The sequence below is a fragment of the Homalodisca vitripennis genome, unplaced genomic scaffold (genome assembly GCF_021130785.1).
Source record: "Homalodisca vitripennis isolate AUS2020 unplaced genomic scaffold, UT_GWSS_2.1 ScUCBcl_52;HRSCAF=833, whole genome shotgun sequence".
In the NCBI taxonomy this organism is placed as follows: domain Eukaryota; kingdom Metazoa; phylum Arthropoda; class Insecta; order Hemiptera; family Cicadellidae; genus Homalodisca; species Homalodisca vitripennis.
The window spans coordinates 29,770-47,896 of record NW_025776188.1 but is presented as its reverse complement, the minus strand read 5'-3'; the positions used below and the strand labels follow the sequence as shown (position 1 = coordinate 47,896).

Sequence of the window (18,127 nt, the reverse complement as noted above, 5' to 3'; positions counted from 1 at the left end):
AATTTCTAGACCTAGCTTCAAATTCACCAAAGTGATCACACTCACTAACAAGGCTTAGGCCTAGTTTCTTTCTACTAGCACTAGTAGGAGTAGGCCTAGGTCTGACAACATTTTGGTTGGAAGCAGGACTAACACTGGTTTCACTAAGGGTAGAACTCTGTTGAACTATAACCTTTATATGTTTGTTACCTCGAAAGGTTCTTTTCTTAAAAACTGACTTTGCTTTCGTCATATCTTCTTTTAAAAAACATAAACAATAACAACAACACACATGTCAGCCGTCTGCTAGACACCAAATAGAATATAATAATAATAATAATGTTGCCAACACAACAGAACTAAATGCACAAGTCACAGGAGTAATGCTGGTACTATATGAAGACTCGTTTTCGAACGACGTCCAGAGTGTCACGATCATTTAAAAGAATTATTAATCATGCTTACAAAATTATTTGTCTCAAGTGTTATACATTTTATTGTTCGCAATAAACCATAGAATAAGAAAAAAATATAAAATAATTTTTCATATATTTTTAATATTTTGGTGTTCAGCTCCCCAATAGCGACTAACAATTTTAGTGTTTAAAAGATCCACAGAGTGTAGGCTAATGATTTATTTCAGTACTTTATTGTAGAGTCCCCGGTTGTCTGTTTATTTTGATAACCCATTGAAAACAAAAATATACGAAATTACAATAACATATTATTGATCTATCATTCATTTTTTAATAAACGAAAAAACACATGTATTTAATATTTATGTAAATAATAAATAAAAACTGCACATAATAAATGCAACTAAAAATAAACAATTAAAAATAATAAAAGTAATAATAATATTAAGTATAATGAACTATGATTGCTATAGTAAATTGCACATGATTGTTTGTAAAATTTGTTTTAAATTAATGTAATATAATTATAGACTTCATATTATTTTCAATAAAGTAAATTATTAAAAAAGCAAATTAGTTACTAAATAATAGTGGTTAATATTAGTGCTTATTTGACTATTATTATACCTACATAATAATTATGTACAATCAAAAGTTTGTTACTGGTACAAAAGTACTCGAGTAACCGTAACGGAATAAGTAACTGTAACGGCCAAGAGCTAAAGAGGTACAAGGTACATGTTTCTGTTACTGGTACTCCAGTAACTGTAACTGCCAGAGTAACCGGGGGACAAGAGAGTAACCGTTACAATTATTCAGTCCCGACACATCTCTATTGCCACTGTCACTTGTCAGTGAGCTGGATCTGCGTGCTGTGTACGATTATTTAAACACACGTTAGACAAATTTAACATTGGCTGTATAGTTAACATACTTCCAATAGTAACAATTAAAATATTTCTATCTGAATTTAAACGTCAATGTATGAGAACAATAATTTTGTTTACTTACTGAATGCTGTAAACTGGTTACTGTGGTTGAGCTTCGATCCCACTTAGATTAAAGTCACCGTTATCATTATCACTGTCACTGTCACTATCATCTTGCAAATTAATGAGTTCTGTCATTTCGTCAATTTGAAGCTCTATCCTAATGTAGTCTTCCTCCACTTTTTTGACGTGGTTTACACGAGATCACCATTCTCCAGTGGTTATTTCCTCAAATGTCGTTTCCACAAGCTGCTTTATTATTTCCATTGAAAAATACACATAACGTTTAGCCACCCTCTGTTTCATGACACTCCATATCATTTCTATAGGATTAAGTTCGGGATGGTAGGGAGGCATTGAATGACCGTGTTCAGCCAAAGTTTCATAAATTTTATACATTTTAAATTTAGGATTGTGTAAATTAATCAAACTGTACAGCTCCGGTTTTAGGCTACTTGTTTGGACATTTATATTTCTGTCTGATATGATTGAGATGTTGGCGCTCGGTTAATTTCGACATTGTGGTATGGGGCATTGGCAATCACAATAATAGAATGTTCAGGGAGATTGGAAATTAATTTACTTTTCAACTATTTCTCGTAATTTGCAAAGTTCATATCGTTATGGTAATTGCCGGGTTTTTGTCTGATTCAAACGTTTTTTTATAAAACCTTTCTCGTTTCCAGCGTGTACTATAATTAATCTTTTTCCTTTGCTAACTGGTACTTTACATCCCTCATTGCTGTCGTCAGTCCAGGTTTTAGGGGTTGCATGAGTCGTATGGATATGTTTCATCCATATAAATAATGGTTCTGTTCTCAGATCTGTACTGAGTAATTGTTTTCAAAAAAATTACTCTTTTCTCACGGATGTTAAATTTTTCTACCAATACTTTTCTGTCATTAGTAGTCTTCTTCCATAAATTCATTTTCTTTAAAATGCACCGAAGAGAGAAAGAACTACTTTTAAAATTAATTAAACTTTTCAGAACAGATCGCAGAGATTTTCTTGTGGTCTTTCGCCATGAATTCGGTGAAATTCATTTATAGTCCTCCTAATAACACCTATATCGAAATTGTCTAGATCGGTTTTAGGTTTTGTACGATTTCGATTCTTTTTAGGAGTGCTGGCTTCTGCATTGTCTTGAATTAATTTTTTCCTCTCAGAAACTATTTTTTTATAGTTGTCAATGGCACGCCAGTTGCAGCTTTTACACGCCGAGAACATTGTTTATGTTTATTGCGGCGCCACTTTCTATCTCACGTTTCATGTATTCATAAACAATTGCTACGATTTCTAGAGCTTGGCTATGATATACTTTACCACTTCCAACTTTTTTTATGAAGTTTACACCCGCCATTTCAGAAATATCACACTGAAATCCTATAAACAATAACGGTGGCAACACAGTGCAAGTATCACAGAGGCAAGAAAAGTGTTGAACAAGCAAGCGCGAGGTCCGCACTACACAGCTCCGCGATACAGACTGAGGAACCGTTACCCCCACTCCTCCAAATGACAAGTAGACCACTGCGCATCGCCAGGCCAGGGCCCATATAAAATCCCTCCATCAGTAACTAGGAACAACACTGTCAACCAAAACAATAACATTATAGTACACAGTTTTTCTTCTTTCTGATCTATGGCAGCTAAATGAGAATCAATACAAACTTCAAAGGCATGTAAAAATAAACAATGTATATTAGTAACCATACTATAATGTGTGCATAGATAATAATATTAGATGATGTTTCAGTGGGAATTCATCTCTGGGCAATAAATAGCTAACTCTGTTGCCGTTGGCGCCCGTGTAGTACATAATGAAAATTTAATTCTTCTTTAGTAAATAAGGTCCAAAAATACTAAAACCTAATGTTTTCTTGTTGAGAAATGTCCAGGGAGGAAAAATAAATAAAAAATGTACTAATTTGACATTTTTGGCCTAATGTGTGTCCAGAATCCCCTTAATATGCATTATTAACCTCTTAATGCCCACTACATGATGCAGTATATAAAAAAAATTATTTTATGCTAAAAGTTACTTTAAATGGTACTTAGATGACCTGTAATTTTTTTCAGATTTTTAAATTTACTATTTAACCAAATTTTGGGTAAGTGCCAAATCTGGCACATTGGGCAATAGAGAAAATAGTGCACTTTAGAGAAAGTAAACAGGACATAAGAAAAACTAATAGTATATTGCTTCATAATTACAGTATATTTAGAATTATAAGTAAAACACATTACTACACAGTATAAGGAGCACCTTACAAGTGGAAATCCACAAAACAGTTCTTTCCTTTGTTTAGGCAGAGGTGAACTTTACACTTTTCACACATAATGGATGATTTCTGCTTGCAGAAGGGATGCTTGCATCTCTGCCTATCTTCGACAACAGATGGCCAATGTCCAACTCCATCTTTTCTAACATCTGGTATAGGGATATTGACACATGGACCTTTCTTCTTTTTCTTTGAAAATTCGTTCTCTACCCTGTCTGTTGATGGCCTTCCTCTTTTTATTGGGTCAGCTCCTAAGTTACAAAGAGACTCGGCCACCTCACACCGGAAAGCTAGCAAATCCATTACTCCGTGCTTAGCAATTCCATTATGTTGACAGTCTCGTCTGAAGAGAAGCCATCCATTGACAATACTTACGTCAACAAAGTGGAAGAAAAACCTCAAATAAAACTTCCGAGATCTTAGATTAATTCGGTAGTAGCTGATAAGTCCATCTAGAAGGTCCACTCCCCCCATGAACTTATTGTATGTTGTAACGATTTTAGGGCAAGTGACATCAATCTGCTCACGACCTTTAGAGTCAAAGCGTTGCACAGTGTTGATAGGGCAAGCAGACTCAAAAGTTGACGCAAGAGACACCCCTCGATTGTCTAACCATTTTACAGCCCTAATTTTTACCCCATCAATTGTTGCCTCTTTTTCCTCATAAGACCCACGGCCTTTCTTTTTCATTTCTTGGTCAGATGAAAACAACAAGCCTGGAAATCGTCCTAGTCGAATGGTCCCGAGGGATTGGAAACCAATATTTGCTAGAGTCACTAAGAGAGCTGGTGATGAGTACCAGTTATCAAAATAGATTAAGAATTTGTTTTCATTACGAGGCAAGTGTTCAACCAGTCGTAAAACAACATTTGAACTAGCTCCAATGTCAGGTAGGGAAGTAGCAGGTAGTATGCGACCAGTGTAGATCTCAAAATTGTGAATCAGACCCTTGCTGTCACAAAGTACAAACAGTTTGTATCCCCACTTGTGGGGTTTCATCGGGTTGTACTGTTTTAGTAAAGATGTGCCTTTGAAGGGCACAATCTGTTCATCAACACAGAGCATTTGTTCCTCAATAGGAATGTTTTTGAATTTGTTTTGAAGAGCATCAACTAGTGGGCGGATTTTAAATAGCCTATCTTTGTTTGGATCATTCTGTAATGGCATGTGATCATTGTTATTGAAGTGCAAGTTGGCCTTCAGTTCCTCCCATCTGTTACGTGACATAACATGTGCAACCTTTTCTACTCGTGTATTTCCATTCCAATACATCCTACTCCTAGGTAGACCATAAATGCTCATGTAGATGCAAATGCCTATAAACTGCTCTACTTCCTTCTCTGAGGTATTCAAGGGTTTATTCGGATTTTTTTGGACACTATACAAGTTTGACTGAGTAGCAATCAAAGTTAAAAGGTCATTGTCAAAAAAATCTTTGAAGTAGTCAACTGGAGACTGAAGTACATGTTCGTTACTTAATTCTAGCATTGGCGGAGAAGGTTTCTCACTGTTATCTGGATTCACTTCATTCCAAGCAGGTGCTGGTTTTTTTGGAATCTTCTTTTTTGTGGCTGTAGACGTTGAAGGGATGTTCTCTTCGTCTTCATCTGTGACATCACTGGAGCTCGCTGCATTGTTCACTGAAACAAAACAAACTCGCTGTTGCCTTGCTTTTTTTCAAACCACAAAAAAGTATGTATTTCACACTAAAATAAATAACATATTGAGGTCTTTACTAGTATATAACAGCACCGCTGAAACAATTTTCTATACAGCCTAGTGTAACATAATCTGAATTATCCTAACCGTGTGCATTAAAAATGGTGCTGTCATAACAAGAAAAGACATATAATAAACAGAACATAGCCTATTAGTATTGAATATAAATTTAGATTAGTAAGTATGAGCCTAACTAAGTTAATTATGGAATTAATGGTATAAATAAACTTACAAAATAAGGCTAACTTGTTCTTTTTGTCACGGCCAGGGGTGTAATCTGGATCCTCATCTGAGTCATCCACCAAACTGTCTTCACTGTCATCGGGGGGTAAAAGCGAAGTTGTGTTGTTATGTCTTCTTAGTCGACAATGTGACATCTGACAAAAATAAACATTGTTGTACAAAAAGCTTGTAGGTTGACTTTAATGCCCAATGTGCCATTTTTGGGACGAACTGAAAAACTGCAGTTTTACAGTTGTGCCCAATGTGACAAATTTGGCACAAACCTAAAAAGCATCATAAAACATAAACTAGACATATTTTATGAACTAAAACTACTGTAACACACTTTCAGTTAACTATGTAAACTAGACCATATTTTATAAAAAGGGTACTTACTTTTTTTCTGCTAAATACAGGTATGAAGACTTAGAGGTTATGAAGAATTGGTGTTTACTGTGTATGGTAGATCTGCTCACTGGCTGTAGTTCACATAACTGCCACCAGGCAACAGCACAGTACAGTAAATTATTGAAAATAGTTCCATATGTGTCACAATGGGCATTTAAGGTTGTAATTTTCATTCTGACACTATACTACATGCATAAAATGGGTATGTGACAAATTTGGCACAGTGGGCGTTAAGAGGTTAAGATTAATTTTTTAAGAGGTTAAATGTAAGAAAGGACCATATCTGTACGTCAGAACCACACTAGCGTAACTCCAAATTTTTCGATATTCTGGTTTTGAGCATTCTGTATATATTTTTTTCTGCTTTATAAAGCCATAACAATGTAACTCCTTAAAAAAAAACCTAGCAGGAAATAGGAGTGTTTGAAATAGCTTAATTCCAAAGGGATGTAAGAACCAGAACAGCGTAAGGTCACTTAATATGTTATGGTCCTCACAAAAATTTAAAAAGTACAGAGCGTAACTCCAGCTGGGGAGTTACGCTACTCTGGCTCAACTTTATTGTTGCTAGAATGGTTGATACAAACAGCTGTTTTATTTTCTAGAGTAGTTGTGCATGTCTCAGCTGATTGGTCGAATGTGAAATTTACATGAATTGATGCCCTAACCTAAACTTATAGTTTCATCAACATGAGCAGCAGAGCGAAACTTATTTTACAATTAGCTTTGGAGGACAATGTAAATAATTCTCAGCAATTACTATTATTACCAGAACAAACTACTAAAGAAAACAATGAAACAAACGTCTTAAGCTTGTCTTCGAAAGACACAAATCCTGCACCCTCATTGACATCATTACAGGTAAGCCTGGTTAAATTATACTTATACAATTACTTGTGTTGCAAACCAATTTTTTTACTGTTATAACTCTTAGCCCTCATTTTTTTCTAACAACTGGTATTATTCTTTTGTTAAACCTCTGGGTCCCAAAACTTGTTAAAAACTCTCCAGCAACTTCATCCCTACCACTTATAGGGTTAAAACACTTATTGGTAATCAAATTGGTATAGATTGATAAATCTGTTTACAATACTGGTGTGAGTTACTTTCAAGTGGCTGAGCCTATCCGTACAAAATTAAATTATAAGCATACCACAACAATAATTATACTATTAGCCTATTTTCACTGAAGGTCGTAAAAATACAATAAATTTATATTTTGCAGGCAGTTGATCCGTTTGTTCTTCTCAACAATGAAAATGAATATATAATGGAAGTCGAATCAGAAAGTAATAAAGAATTCGCTACTGATGAAAATATTGTTTGGAATGATGGTATTACCAACCAGGATTTTCAGTCATATGATATCTCCTTTTCATCGCAAGGTAAGTGTTCATCAAGAATGTTTTAAACTCACTACTATAAAAGACTGCAGTATAATAAGCGACCACCCGTCGAATACCAGTATATCGATAGTCAATATCGAAACTATTGAGTACATAAACATTCGAATTATAAATATTTAAAATTAATAACATTGTCATCTGTTATTATTTTAGATATTACAGCTGAATTAGACTGTGAATTGAAATAACTATGATGTAATTACCGGTAGGATATTTTGGTTGTGGTAGATAATCACGAATATCGATACTACGATTATATGAATAGTCGATATACTGTTAATCGACTGATGGTCATTTATTATATTGCAGCCCTATAAAACCATTCACCATGATGGGAAAGTTTTGTAAATTATAGTAGACTTGTTTTTTGTCATACTACACAAATAATAGCTATTTGTATACTTAAGCTTACCCATGAAGTGAGTGTTTTTCGTTCTTACAGATTAAGTGTGTTACAAGTACATTCATACGTATATATTTATCTTAATTTTTGGTGCCATATACAACTAATTCATATTTTTAAAGCTGCTTTGATGATTGCAAACTGCTAAAAATATGTAGTTTACCATGCTTGATATTGCAATTTTAATCTCAAGTTTGACATTCGGCCTTCTTTTTGTAGAGACAAATTTTTATGTTGTACAAAATGTGAATAAAATTTCAATAAAACAAATGTTTTGTCATACTAATTTACAAATGATTCTACCAAGGCTTTCATACATTAGTTCATACTGGACCTAAAAATGTGATGCTTAACCCTTCGACGCGTTTTTTTTTGTGTGCACCTATACCCCCTTACTGCGTGAGTTTTTCTGCAGTTTTCTTAAATTTTGCTACTCCGATATGTTTTAAGCTGTGCATGTAAATAAAAACACACATAGATCATTATATTTTTATTTTTAGACAAACATAACCTGAAAATGATAAAACAATACAGTTTTATGACATTTATATGTATTTACAACAAGAAAAATAGTATTTTTACCTCAAAAGTTGATTTTCGTGTGGTATGCCTTGAAACATTCCCCCACACAGAGACCTGCTTCGCAATCTGGGCACCAGAAAACTGTTTCCCTTCTTTGGCCATGTTTGGAACAAACTACACATCGTTTTTGTGGTTTTGCCTTCTTACCAGAAGGTGGTATTCGGTCAATAAAGTGCCGTTCTACTAGTCGAGCAGGTGATGGCTCAATTGATGGTCTACCATAGCTGGGTCTTTCTAAACCTCCTTGGAATTGTTCAATAATCTCTTTTATAAGGCCTAGCCTAAATGTAAGATGGTCTATTTTTGGATTTTTTGCCTTCCATATAATATAGCAGTTCAATATGGTTACATTTAGCAGTCGTTTGAAAACTTTGACATACCATTTTATGTTACGCTTTCTTTCCATAAGGTAATTTTCCAACATTTGATCCCTTACATCAACACCACCCATATTGCTGTTGTAATCTGTAACTACTGTAGGTTTCAGCATTTCAACATTTGACCTACTTCTACAAGTTTTCATTTCAATATTGTGGTATGTTGATATAAGGCTAACTATGCGCTTATCGCGCCATTTGAAGATGGAAACATCCCCACTGTGAACCACTAGTATTTCTCCTTTTGATAACGTTTTGTTTTTGAAGTCTTTGGAGACAGATTTCCTTCCTAATCTCAAAGTTCCTACACAATCAGTTTTTTTACTTTTCAGAAATTTAGCAAGTTCAGGATCATTATAAAAATTGTCCATCCAAAGTGTATAACCTTGGTAGAGAAGCTTTTCAACTAAGCATAAAACGATAGCTTCTGTTTTTTTCATCTCTGGAGTAACGAGGGAACAATCCAACACTGTATCACTGCCTGTATATACAATAAAATTCCATGTATAGCCAGTTGATGACTCGCAGAGCTCATAGGTTTTCACCCCAAACTTTGCAGCCTTCAGCGGAATGTACTGTCTAAATGACAGTCTGCCCTTCCATAACAACAACGATTCATCAATTGAAATATTTTGTGAAGGCTGGTAAGCTTCTTGAAATTTGTTTGTCAAGTGTGAGATTACAGGAAAGATTTTTCTGAGTTTTTTTTGTTCTTGCCTATGATCAACTGAGTTATCGCTAAAATGCAGAAATTTGGAAAGGAGTTCAAATCTGTCACATGACATTATGGTTGAGAAAAACCTTGATTCTAAAAATGGATTTTTAGAGAAATAGGATCTTATTGTAGGTTTTACTACAACACTCATTATCATGTACATAGCTAAGAGTACATATATTTCATCCCTTGAGCATGGACTCCACTTCCATAGTCGAGAAAACCGAGAAAAAATCATTCCTTTCTTAGCCATTTCTTGTTCAGCATACTTGTTTGTTTCATTCACAATTAGGTCTATTAGTGTTTGGTCAAAAAAGAATAAAAAAGTGTCTAGAATGCTGTTTGTTTCCATTTTAGGGCCACTGTCACATAAAAAACTTTCTCTCATACCATTATAAGTGTTCATAGTTTCCCAAATCATGTCTGAATTCGCCATTTGTCTAGGCCTAGGTCTACTGGCATTTCCATCTCCTCCCCCCAAATTTGCAAAATCCTCAACTTCTTCATTATCTAACCCTACAATATCCTGGAACTCATTATCAGAATTGGTTTGATCAAATTCCATTTGTGCAAAATCTAGCTCAGTCATAACTGAATCATCATCACTGTCACTGTCAAGTAGCCTATCGATTTCACTGTTTGTACTAACTCTACTGGGTCCTGCCATTGTATGAGGAATATGTATTATTTCAACACTAAATAAAATTGTATTTGGTAAAATAAATGAGAACTAGGCCTACCATAATGTTAGTATAATAACAAACATTCAAAGTTGCCATTTTAGGTTAGGCTTACTTGCAACTATCACAAAAAACGAAAAAATTACTGGAGAGAACTTGATTTACAGACCATAATATTTACACAGCACAACCACTAAAACGATATTAATATTATTAATACACTTTTAAACACTGACAATATAACAAAACAACATGTAAACATTAGCTCCCTACTTCGCATAAACAAAGAACCGGCTGGACTGGTTCGTCGTCAGTAGCGAGAACAGCTGATTCATTGCGTCATATTCTAGACTCTTTTTACGATGTCAGTTGTTTTTTGAGTAACATATGACTATTGATATCGATAGCTAAACTCATAAGCTTTAAATCAATATCACTTTCGATAGGCCAATATTCGAGTGACCATCAAATAAAACCGAAAATCGTCGATACATCGCTTCGCGTACCAGGCACGGCAAAACGCGTTCTCAAACGCTCAGTGCGCACGTACTAGGTACGGCAAAACGCGTCGAAGGGTTAAACACTTCTAATTATATATACTTTAATTATGATCTTCAGCGGTTGTGTTAATCAAGTTTTAAATTTATAATACCACATTTATAACCGATAATTCACAATTTCATATTTTTCAGGCCTAGTTGCTGAAGAAGAGGATAGTCTTCAAGAATTGGCTGTCTCTGGTAATGCAGATATCCCATCACCAGGAACTTCTGTTTTGTCATCTAACGTAGATGACACTGATATTGATAGCACATACTGTCCTCGTTTCAACTCAGAGTCAGAACTATCTACTGATGAGTCTATAGTGAGTATTCCTAGAGTTGCTTCAAAGGTTTCAAGTGACAGTACTTCTTATGTGAGGAGGAGCCAAAAGATAGCTCAAGACAAAATTCTACTGGTTCCTTACACTGATTCGGACACGGAGGAAGAAGCAAACAAAACCAATCCTAATGTAAAAAAGGAAAGAAGAGGGTGAGGAATGAAAACAAATGGAAAAAATGTGTGAGGAAACAGCTAAGAGTTAGTGGAAAAAACTATCTTAGTGCTAAGGGAGCAGAGATTAAAGCAAGATCTCTGAAATCTCCTTGCAAATCTACTTGCCGTCTCAAGTGCTATCAGCGCTTTACCAAAGATCAGAGAGAAGGTATATTTTCAGATTTTTGGAGAGAAGACAGAGACTGGGATTCTAAACGTCAGTTTGTTGTTTCCTGTATAAGCAGCAAGCCTGTCGCTAGGTCCAGGAAGAAAGATGGCTCAAAGGGAAACCGGGCTCAAAGTAATAAATTTAGTTTTCAAATAAATAGTTGTGAAGAAATAGTCTGCAAAACATTTTTCCTAAACACTCTGGCTATCTCTGAGATGTTTATGCGAATATCACAACAGAAAACAAGCAAGACAGGAATGGTTGAGCCTGACCAAAGAGGTAAACATGTACCTGGAACAAAAATTAAGAATGAAATAATAGATGGAATTAAATCTCATATTTCAAAATATCCAGCGTATCAAAGCCATTACAGCAGAGAACGTACAAGCAGGAAATATTTGGGCAATCACCTCAACATTAACAAAATGTATGGACTGTATGTTGAAGAGTGTAGAGAAAAACAAGTTAATCCTGCAAAGAAGTGGTTGTTTAGCAAAGTGTTTAATGAGGACTTTAACATGGCATTCAAGTTACCAGACAATGACACATGCGATGTGTGTGATGAATTTGAATGTAGATTGAAGAATAAACAAAATTCAGAAGAATTGGAAGAGATTAGCAGGAGACACCAAGAGCATTTAGATGAGGCTGCGTCCAGATATCGTTTGAAAAGGGAAGACAAACTTCATGGAAAAGAAGATCACAAAAGCAAAGTAGTAATGGCTGACCTTCAAAAATGTCTCCCTACACCTAATCTTACAAATTCACAAAGCTTTTACCTAAGGAAACTTTGGACACTAAATTACACGATTCATGATCCTGCAAACAATAAGACCTGGTGCATGCTATGGGATGAAGTAACAGGGGGTAGAGGTGGAAGTGAAATGGCCTCTTGTTTTTATGCTTGGGCAAGTAGAGATATTATTGAAAGCGGAATTGAGAAATTAACCGTCTGGACAGACAACTGTAGCGGACAAAACCGTAACATGAACATGATTTTAATGTATATATGGTTATTGAAAACTAGTCCAAACTTGAGAGAGATAAATCACAAATTTTTGCTTCCAGGTCACACACATATGGAAGTAGATGGCCAACACAGTATAATTGAAAGAGCCAAGAAACATATTTCTGGCAACACAATATATACATGTAATGATTGGGCAAATTTTATTGCTTCCTGTAAGAAGAAAGACCCCTTTGAAGTTAAGAGAATGAATTTAGAAGATTTTCTAGATTTCATGGCCATTGTGAAAGGCAGAAAATCTGCTTTCGTAGCAAGAAAGAAAAACACTGATGGTGAACCCTTTTTGATATCTGCAACTGTGTGGTTGCAACTTAGATCTGACAAAGTGGGTGTTCTTTTTTACAAAACTAATTTTAAAAATGACACGTTCAAAGAAGTTGACCTAACCAGACGATCTCTGAGAAATCAAGAAGTTACAATGCCTACAACCATCCCTCAGCTAAGACAGAGCAAAAAGCCAATCAGCTCACAGAAATACAGAGATCTCATGACAATTTTACAATGGGTACCTAATAAGTATAAAGCTTACTTTCAACTCCTGCCCCATGGAGAGGATGCGGGAGACTTTCCAGATGAAGATTCAACGTCAGTTGAGTTATTTAAAAAAAATATTTATCATCTACCAATGAATTTCATGTTTTAATTTTTGACTTAACCTTACTTATAAACACATTAATAAATAAGTATTATTAATTTAGATGTATATAAAAATAAAAGCGTATCTTAAATATATGTGTTTTTTATTTTGAACCATAACAGCGTAAGTCCCTTACCAAGCTATTAAAAAATTTCAAAAAAATTATTAAACCAAAGTCATGAATAATTCACCTCTAAAAACATAAAAAACATAATAATTCATAAAAAGTCCAAGCCATAGAATTGTTACAGTAAAGAAACATATGTTCTTACAAGTTTTGTGCTCTCCTGTAAAATTAGTGACATGTGAGTTGCGCTAGTCTGGTTCTGAGGTACAGATATGAAGGCTCAGGTTAAAACCCAACTGAGTCACAAAACCTAAATTTTTCAGGAGAGCAAAAACACAATTAAAAACGGCCCCATGAATACAATATCTCTTTTTAACAAATAATATATGTGTATTTATGTTTATTAGTATCTCTTGTATATGATACGATAGTTTTATAATCTAAATCAATATATGCGATAAGTTTTTTTAATCTTTTTAAGAACGTATATACGGACGAAGTTGGTTTTTCCCCAGGAAATTTACACACATTAAAAAATTTATATTCATTAAAACCTTGTTTAATCATATGAAATTGAGTTGTAAGACTAAACAAATTCATCAAACAATTTGACACTATCCATAGTTGATATTTCTTCATATGAGGTATTTTGTGCGCATTTAGGCGATCACAGTCAACTGTAATTCTGCAACATAGAATAAAATTTATTTTATGTTTAATTTAATTATAATAGGCTATTGTTCGTTTGTTTTAACTTGTAGAATCAATCAGCTTTTTTCAGATGAATCTCTTTCTCACTTAACAACTTTTGCCTGTCATTTTGCAATGTGTTTTTATCATTGTCACTTACAGTCGCATTTATTTTTCTTTCAATTTCATTTAACTTTCCTTTTTGCTCGTCATACCAGCAACACGTATCTGTACGTGGATAGCCAAATCCGATATTGAATTCGGACACGAAAATTTTACGAAAACCTCATAAGATAGTTCAATCCCAGGATGTTGACTCAGAAACATGCCTAGTAGTGCCTGTACATTCAACTCTTCAGGCAAATATACTTTTCTTGGAGTCTTTAAGACTATAGTGAGCCTGGCGACCTTTTAAAAAGCCACGAAACCCCATGACTAAGGCTCGTTTATCCTCAGACAGCCTATGTGGCCGATTTAAATGCTTCCCTCTTTTGTCTTTAGGTGCTTTACCAGTTCCCATTAATGATTTCTTAATAGTATGCAACCTGAAAGGCTTGACCCCAAATATTGACTGAAATCCCTTGAAACAGACTGGAACCTCAACCGCTGTCCCCTCTCGCACGACCCTTACTTTGTAGGTAAATGAACCATCGTTTTGTTTCTCGCACGACCCTTACTTTGTAGGTAAATGAACCATCGTTTTGTTTGGCATGTAGTCCTCTAGGCCTTCTTCGGGCAAGTTGATGTAAACTTAGTTTGTAAACTAGGCCCGATAAGTAACTATTTTGGTCGTCACGAATAAGCCTAGTTCATTGAAATCAAATTGAAAAAAGATTTCTCTTTCCTCAATAGATATGTTTCTAAAACACTCATACCTTATTGCAAAAGCAATCATCGCCTGTCTCATGAGTTGATGCTCTCATTTTCTTCATGACGTCTGTAAGCCGACCGGTTTTCTTGCGTTTTCTAGTTCACTTGACTTCATCACAAGTAACCCCCTCATCGTCCATATCACTTTGCAGATCGCCGTCAATCATTTCAAAAGTCACACAATATTTAATTGAAACTTATTGTTAATGCTCAGAATTAAAGTAATTAACTTAATCTCAAAACAGCAGTAGCCATATCAATAACAAAACATAACTGAAGCTAAACAAAACCATACAAAACAATCTGCTGTTGATGGACTTTGTTGGTTTTTAGCCAGTACCAACTGGACTGAGTTGTTTCTTCCCCTGGAGCTTACAGCATGTCAAAATATAGACCATACAAAATCAAATGGCATCATAAACTGAGTCGGGGCGCCCTAGTTTGTAACGTGAGTAGGGGCGCCGGGTCTGACAGACCCATTATTATATTATTTATTATTTAACACTAATTATGTAATGACAATTGAACCGTTTATTTCAGAAACCCGTCAAGTGCAGTTTTTTTAGGATTTTCGGTAAACGAAGAAAAACTTTTTATCTCGCCTAATATCATAGATATATGCTTCACATTTTTTAAATAATACTTCATACCTTTCTAAAACAAAAATACAGTTTTTTTAGTAAAGTTTTAAATTTTGTAATAACATTTTTAAAAAAATTATAAAATTTTTTTTCACTTGAGACGGGTTTTCTGCAATAAAGTTTTGTTTTTTATTTTAAAAAGGGGTTTTTAGGTCAGAATGGTAATAGAAAGAAGATAAAATCACATCAATCAACTACATTTATTTACTTAGTGTAAAGTACATGTATTTAATCTAATCGTCATACTCTCTATCTACGTTGCATTCAGCTTCTGATGTAGGCCACTGTACGATACTGTTGTAAAAGGCTTCGTACCCCAGATGTGTACTTTCTCAGTTTAACAATGTCATTGATTTTTTTTATGTTTAATGGGTACCTTTCCAAATGGATATGCTTGCTCCGTTGGGAGTTCGGGAACAGTGTTGTACTTCTTGAAGGTAAATGTTGAGGAGGTAAAGCCATCAATGAACTCCTTGACCACAACCTTTTCCTCGTTCCGCCTTGTTGTAGTTGAATTCTTTGTATGTAGACACCTTAAAAGGTATTTTTTCATTTCTTGGAAACACCTCTTCCACTTGTTTCGTCAGAGAGCTAACAGTCTTTTTTGTAATGTTTTTGGCCACCAACTGCTAAAAGAAAAGATCATGTCACTTCTTACTTGGATAACATCAAAAACGGCCAGTTTTGCTTGCTTTAAGGATCATCTCAGCATATTGGTCGGGCGTGTATACTCGTCAGCTCTACGCACAAACCCGTTTTTATGTTACCAAAGTCCCGATCACAGGCTAAAAATGAGTGGCCTCTCACAGGAAAATAGTGTGAAATCGTCTCAACCAGTCCCTGATCACACAGGTTCATTAAAAACCGCACCACACAGTGGTTTTTATTTTGACCTGAGGGGCCATCGCTAAAAAAGGACAATATTTTTCTTATCCAAGTGGAAATACTTCCATTTTGAAGGTAGTGTAGTAACATTGAACACACCTCATCAGGCGACTTATTTGCCTCCCCCTCATGGTACATATACATTTTTGCTCTATTTGTTTTCATGTCGTGAACGCAGAAAACATTAACCCACAGCTGTCGCATATAGAAAACCTCTTGAACTGGTAAATGAGGGAGAGGAAGGTTCTGCATGTAATCTATGCAAATGACAACTGTATCATCGTCCTTATTTTTGCGACATTTCCTGTTGTTTTTTAAGAAAAAACTTTTTTGCCCTGCGCTTATGAACAATTTGTTCTGCAATCACGCTGCGCTTGACATTGTCGCTCAGCTCTTGATCTCGAAGTTTTGCTTTGTAGTTTTCACACTGGCTACAGACATCGACCTGTGGCCGCCCAAATGACAAGTTAAAGTTTTTCTTTAAAATATTTGTAATAAAAACTATATTTAACTGAATCCTTAAGATCTGGATGAGTGGTCTGAAACATTTCATACATTTTAGACACATTTAACGTTGCAATCCAAATATTGCTTTTTCTTGGTTCCATAGTGAGTTTCCCTGACCTCAAATAGAGAAATGTGTTTCATGGATAGCAACACACAATTTGCCATCGATTGCGTTTCCACTACGATTTTTGCCTCTCAAATCGATTGGTATTTCATTTTTAACTAACAGGTTAGTTAGCCTTGCTACTCGATCACGAAGAAACTCCGTGTATTTGTAAAAAAATATTTTTTACAAACTGGTGTTATAATACCATTGATTTTGATATTATATACAAAAGATTTATTTTTAGTGTGTGAGTCTGGAGTTTCCTTCTAAATCAGCATTGGAACAATTTGGATTAGTTTTGTTTTTTTACTCTACGCTTTACTTCCTTAGCTTCTATTAGTGTTTGTAAGTACACGTCTTGTTCATTTTTAGTACTCAGAGAATAAAAACATTCCCAAAACCTGACTTTTTATTTCAGCATCAATAAAAGAAATACACTTTCGTGGGCATTTGCAAATAAGTTCTACAGGAATAGATTTGTCTGGTACAAACGTTACCTTTGTAATTTGTGTAACAATCGCCTTTTGTTCTTGCTTTCCGTATAACATTAACGTTATTATACTTGTCTTCATTGACAACACCACGTTTCCTTTTAACCACAGGTTCATCATCAGAACTTTCACTTTGCATTTTTAAAGTCCCACTATTTAATAAGACCTATTAATAGCCTACAAAACACAGTACGAAATAAAACTCACAAAATCTTTTAAAAACTAATAAAAACAAAACATTAACTCTAACAAAACATCAAGTTGAACAACCACTGAAGACTGAATGCCACTGTTTATGTAGAAGTAAACAATAACAGAGGGTGAGAGGAGTGACGTGTCCCCAGTGCTGCCACACCATGAAAATGAAATTTACTGCAGAAACCTGTCAAGTGACCACGCTTGACGGGTTTCTGCACTAAACGCAATATTAATTTTGAAATCAAACACAGTAAGGGGGCATATCGCTTGACGTGTTTCTGCACTAAAAATGTGTGTTTTACAGAATGGAAAATGAGAATCTGTAATAAAATGGCTTTTGTTAAAAATGTCTGTTGACGGGTTTCTGAAATAAACGGTTCAATTGTTCATTAATTTTTCTATATTTAGTAGTTCCTATTAAGGATTTATAGGATACTAAATCTAAAAAATTAAACATTTTGTGATAATTATATACATTTAATAAACATGACTGAAATTTATGTAGTGGTATGAAAAATGTCCTATAAAAATATAAATGGTCATCTAGTATTAATAATAGAGAATGGAAAATGTACCTAATAGTATATTAAACAAATTCAAAATGTATTTTCTAGTAATAAAATGGA

The 18,127-nt window shown here is 34.7% G+C and overlaps 2 protein-coding genes across 2 annotated transcripts; one reads left to right on the top strand and one right to left on the bottom strand.

Annotated features, from left to right (window-relative positions):
• Positions 1 to 3,651: 3,651 nt before the first annotated feature.
• Positions 3,652 to 6,289, bottom strand: LOC124370239 (piggyBac transposable element-derived protein 1-like). The gene is made up of 2 exons (XM_046828527.1): positions 5,618 to 6,289; positions 3,652 to 5,306 (listed from the first exon to the last, which is right to left on the bottom strand). The coding sequence occupies exons 1-2, from the start codon at positions 5,760 to 5,762 to the stop codon at positions 3,652 to 3,654; spliced, it is 1,800 nt and encodes a 599-aa protein (XP_046684483.1). The 5' UTR covers positions 5,763 to 6,289.
• An 11-nt stretch (positions 6,290 to 6,300) lies between these two features.
• LOC124370237 lies at positions 6,301 to 11,214 on the top strand. The gene is made up of 2 exons (XM_046828525.1): positions 6,301 to 7,400; positions 10,871 to 11,214. Exons 1-2 carry the CDS (start codon positions 7,286 to 7,288, stop codon positions 11,212 to 11,214), a joined length of 459 nt encoding a protein of 152 aa, XP_046684481.1. The 5' UTR covers positions 6,301 to 7,285.
• The last annotated feature ends 6,913 nt before the right edge of the window (positions 11,215 to 18,127 follow it).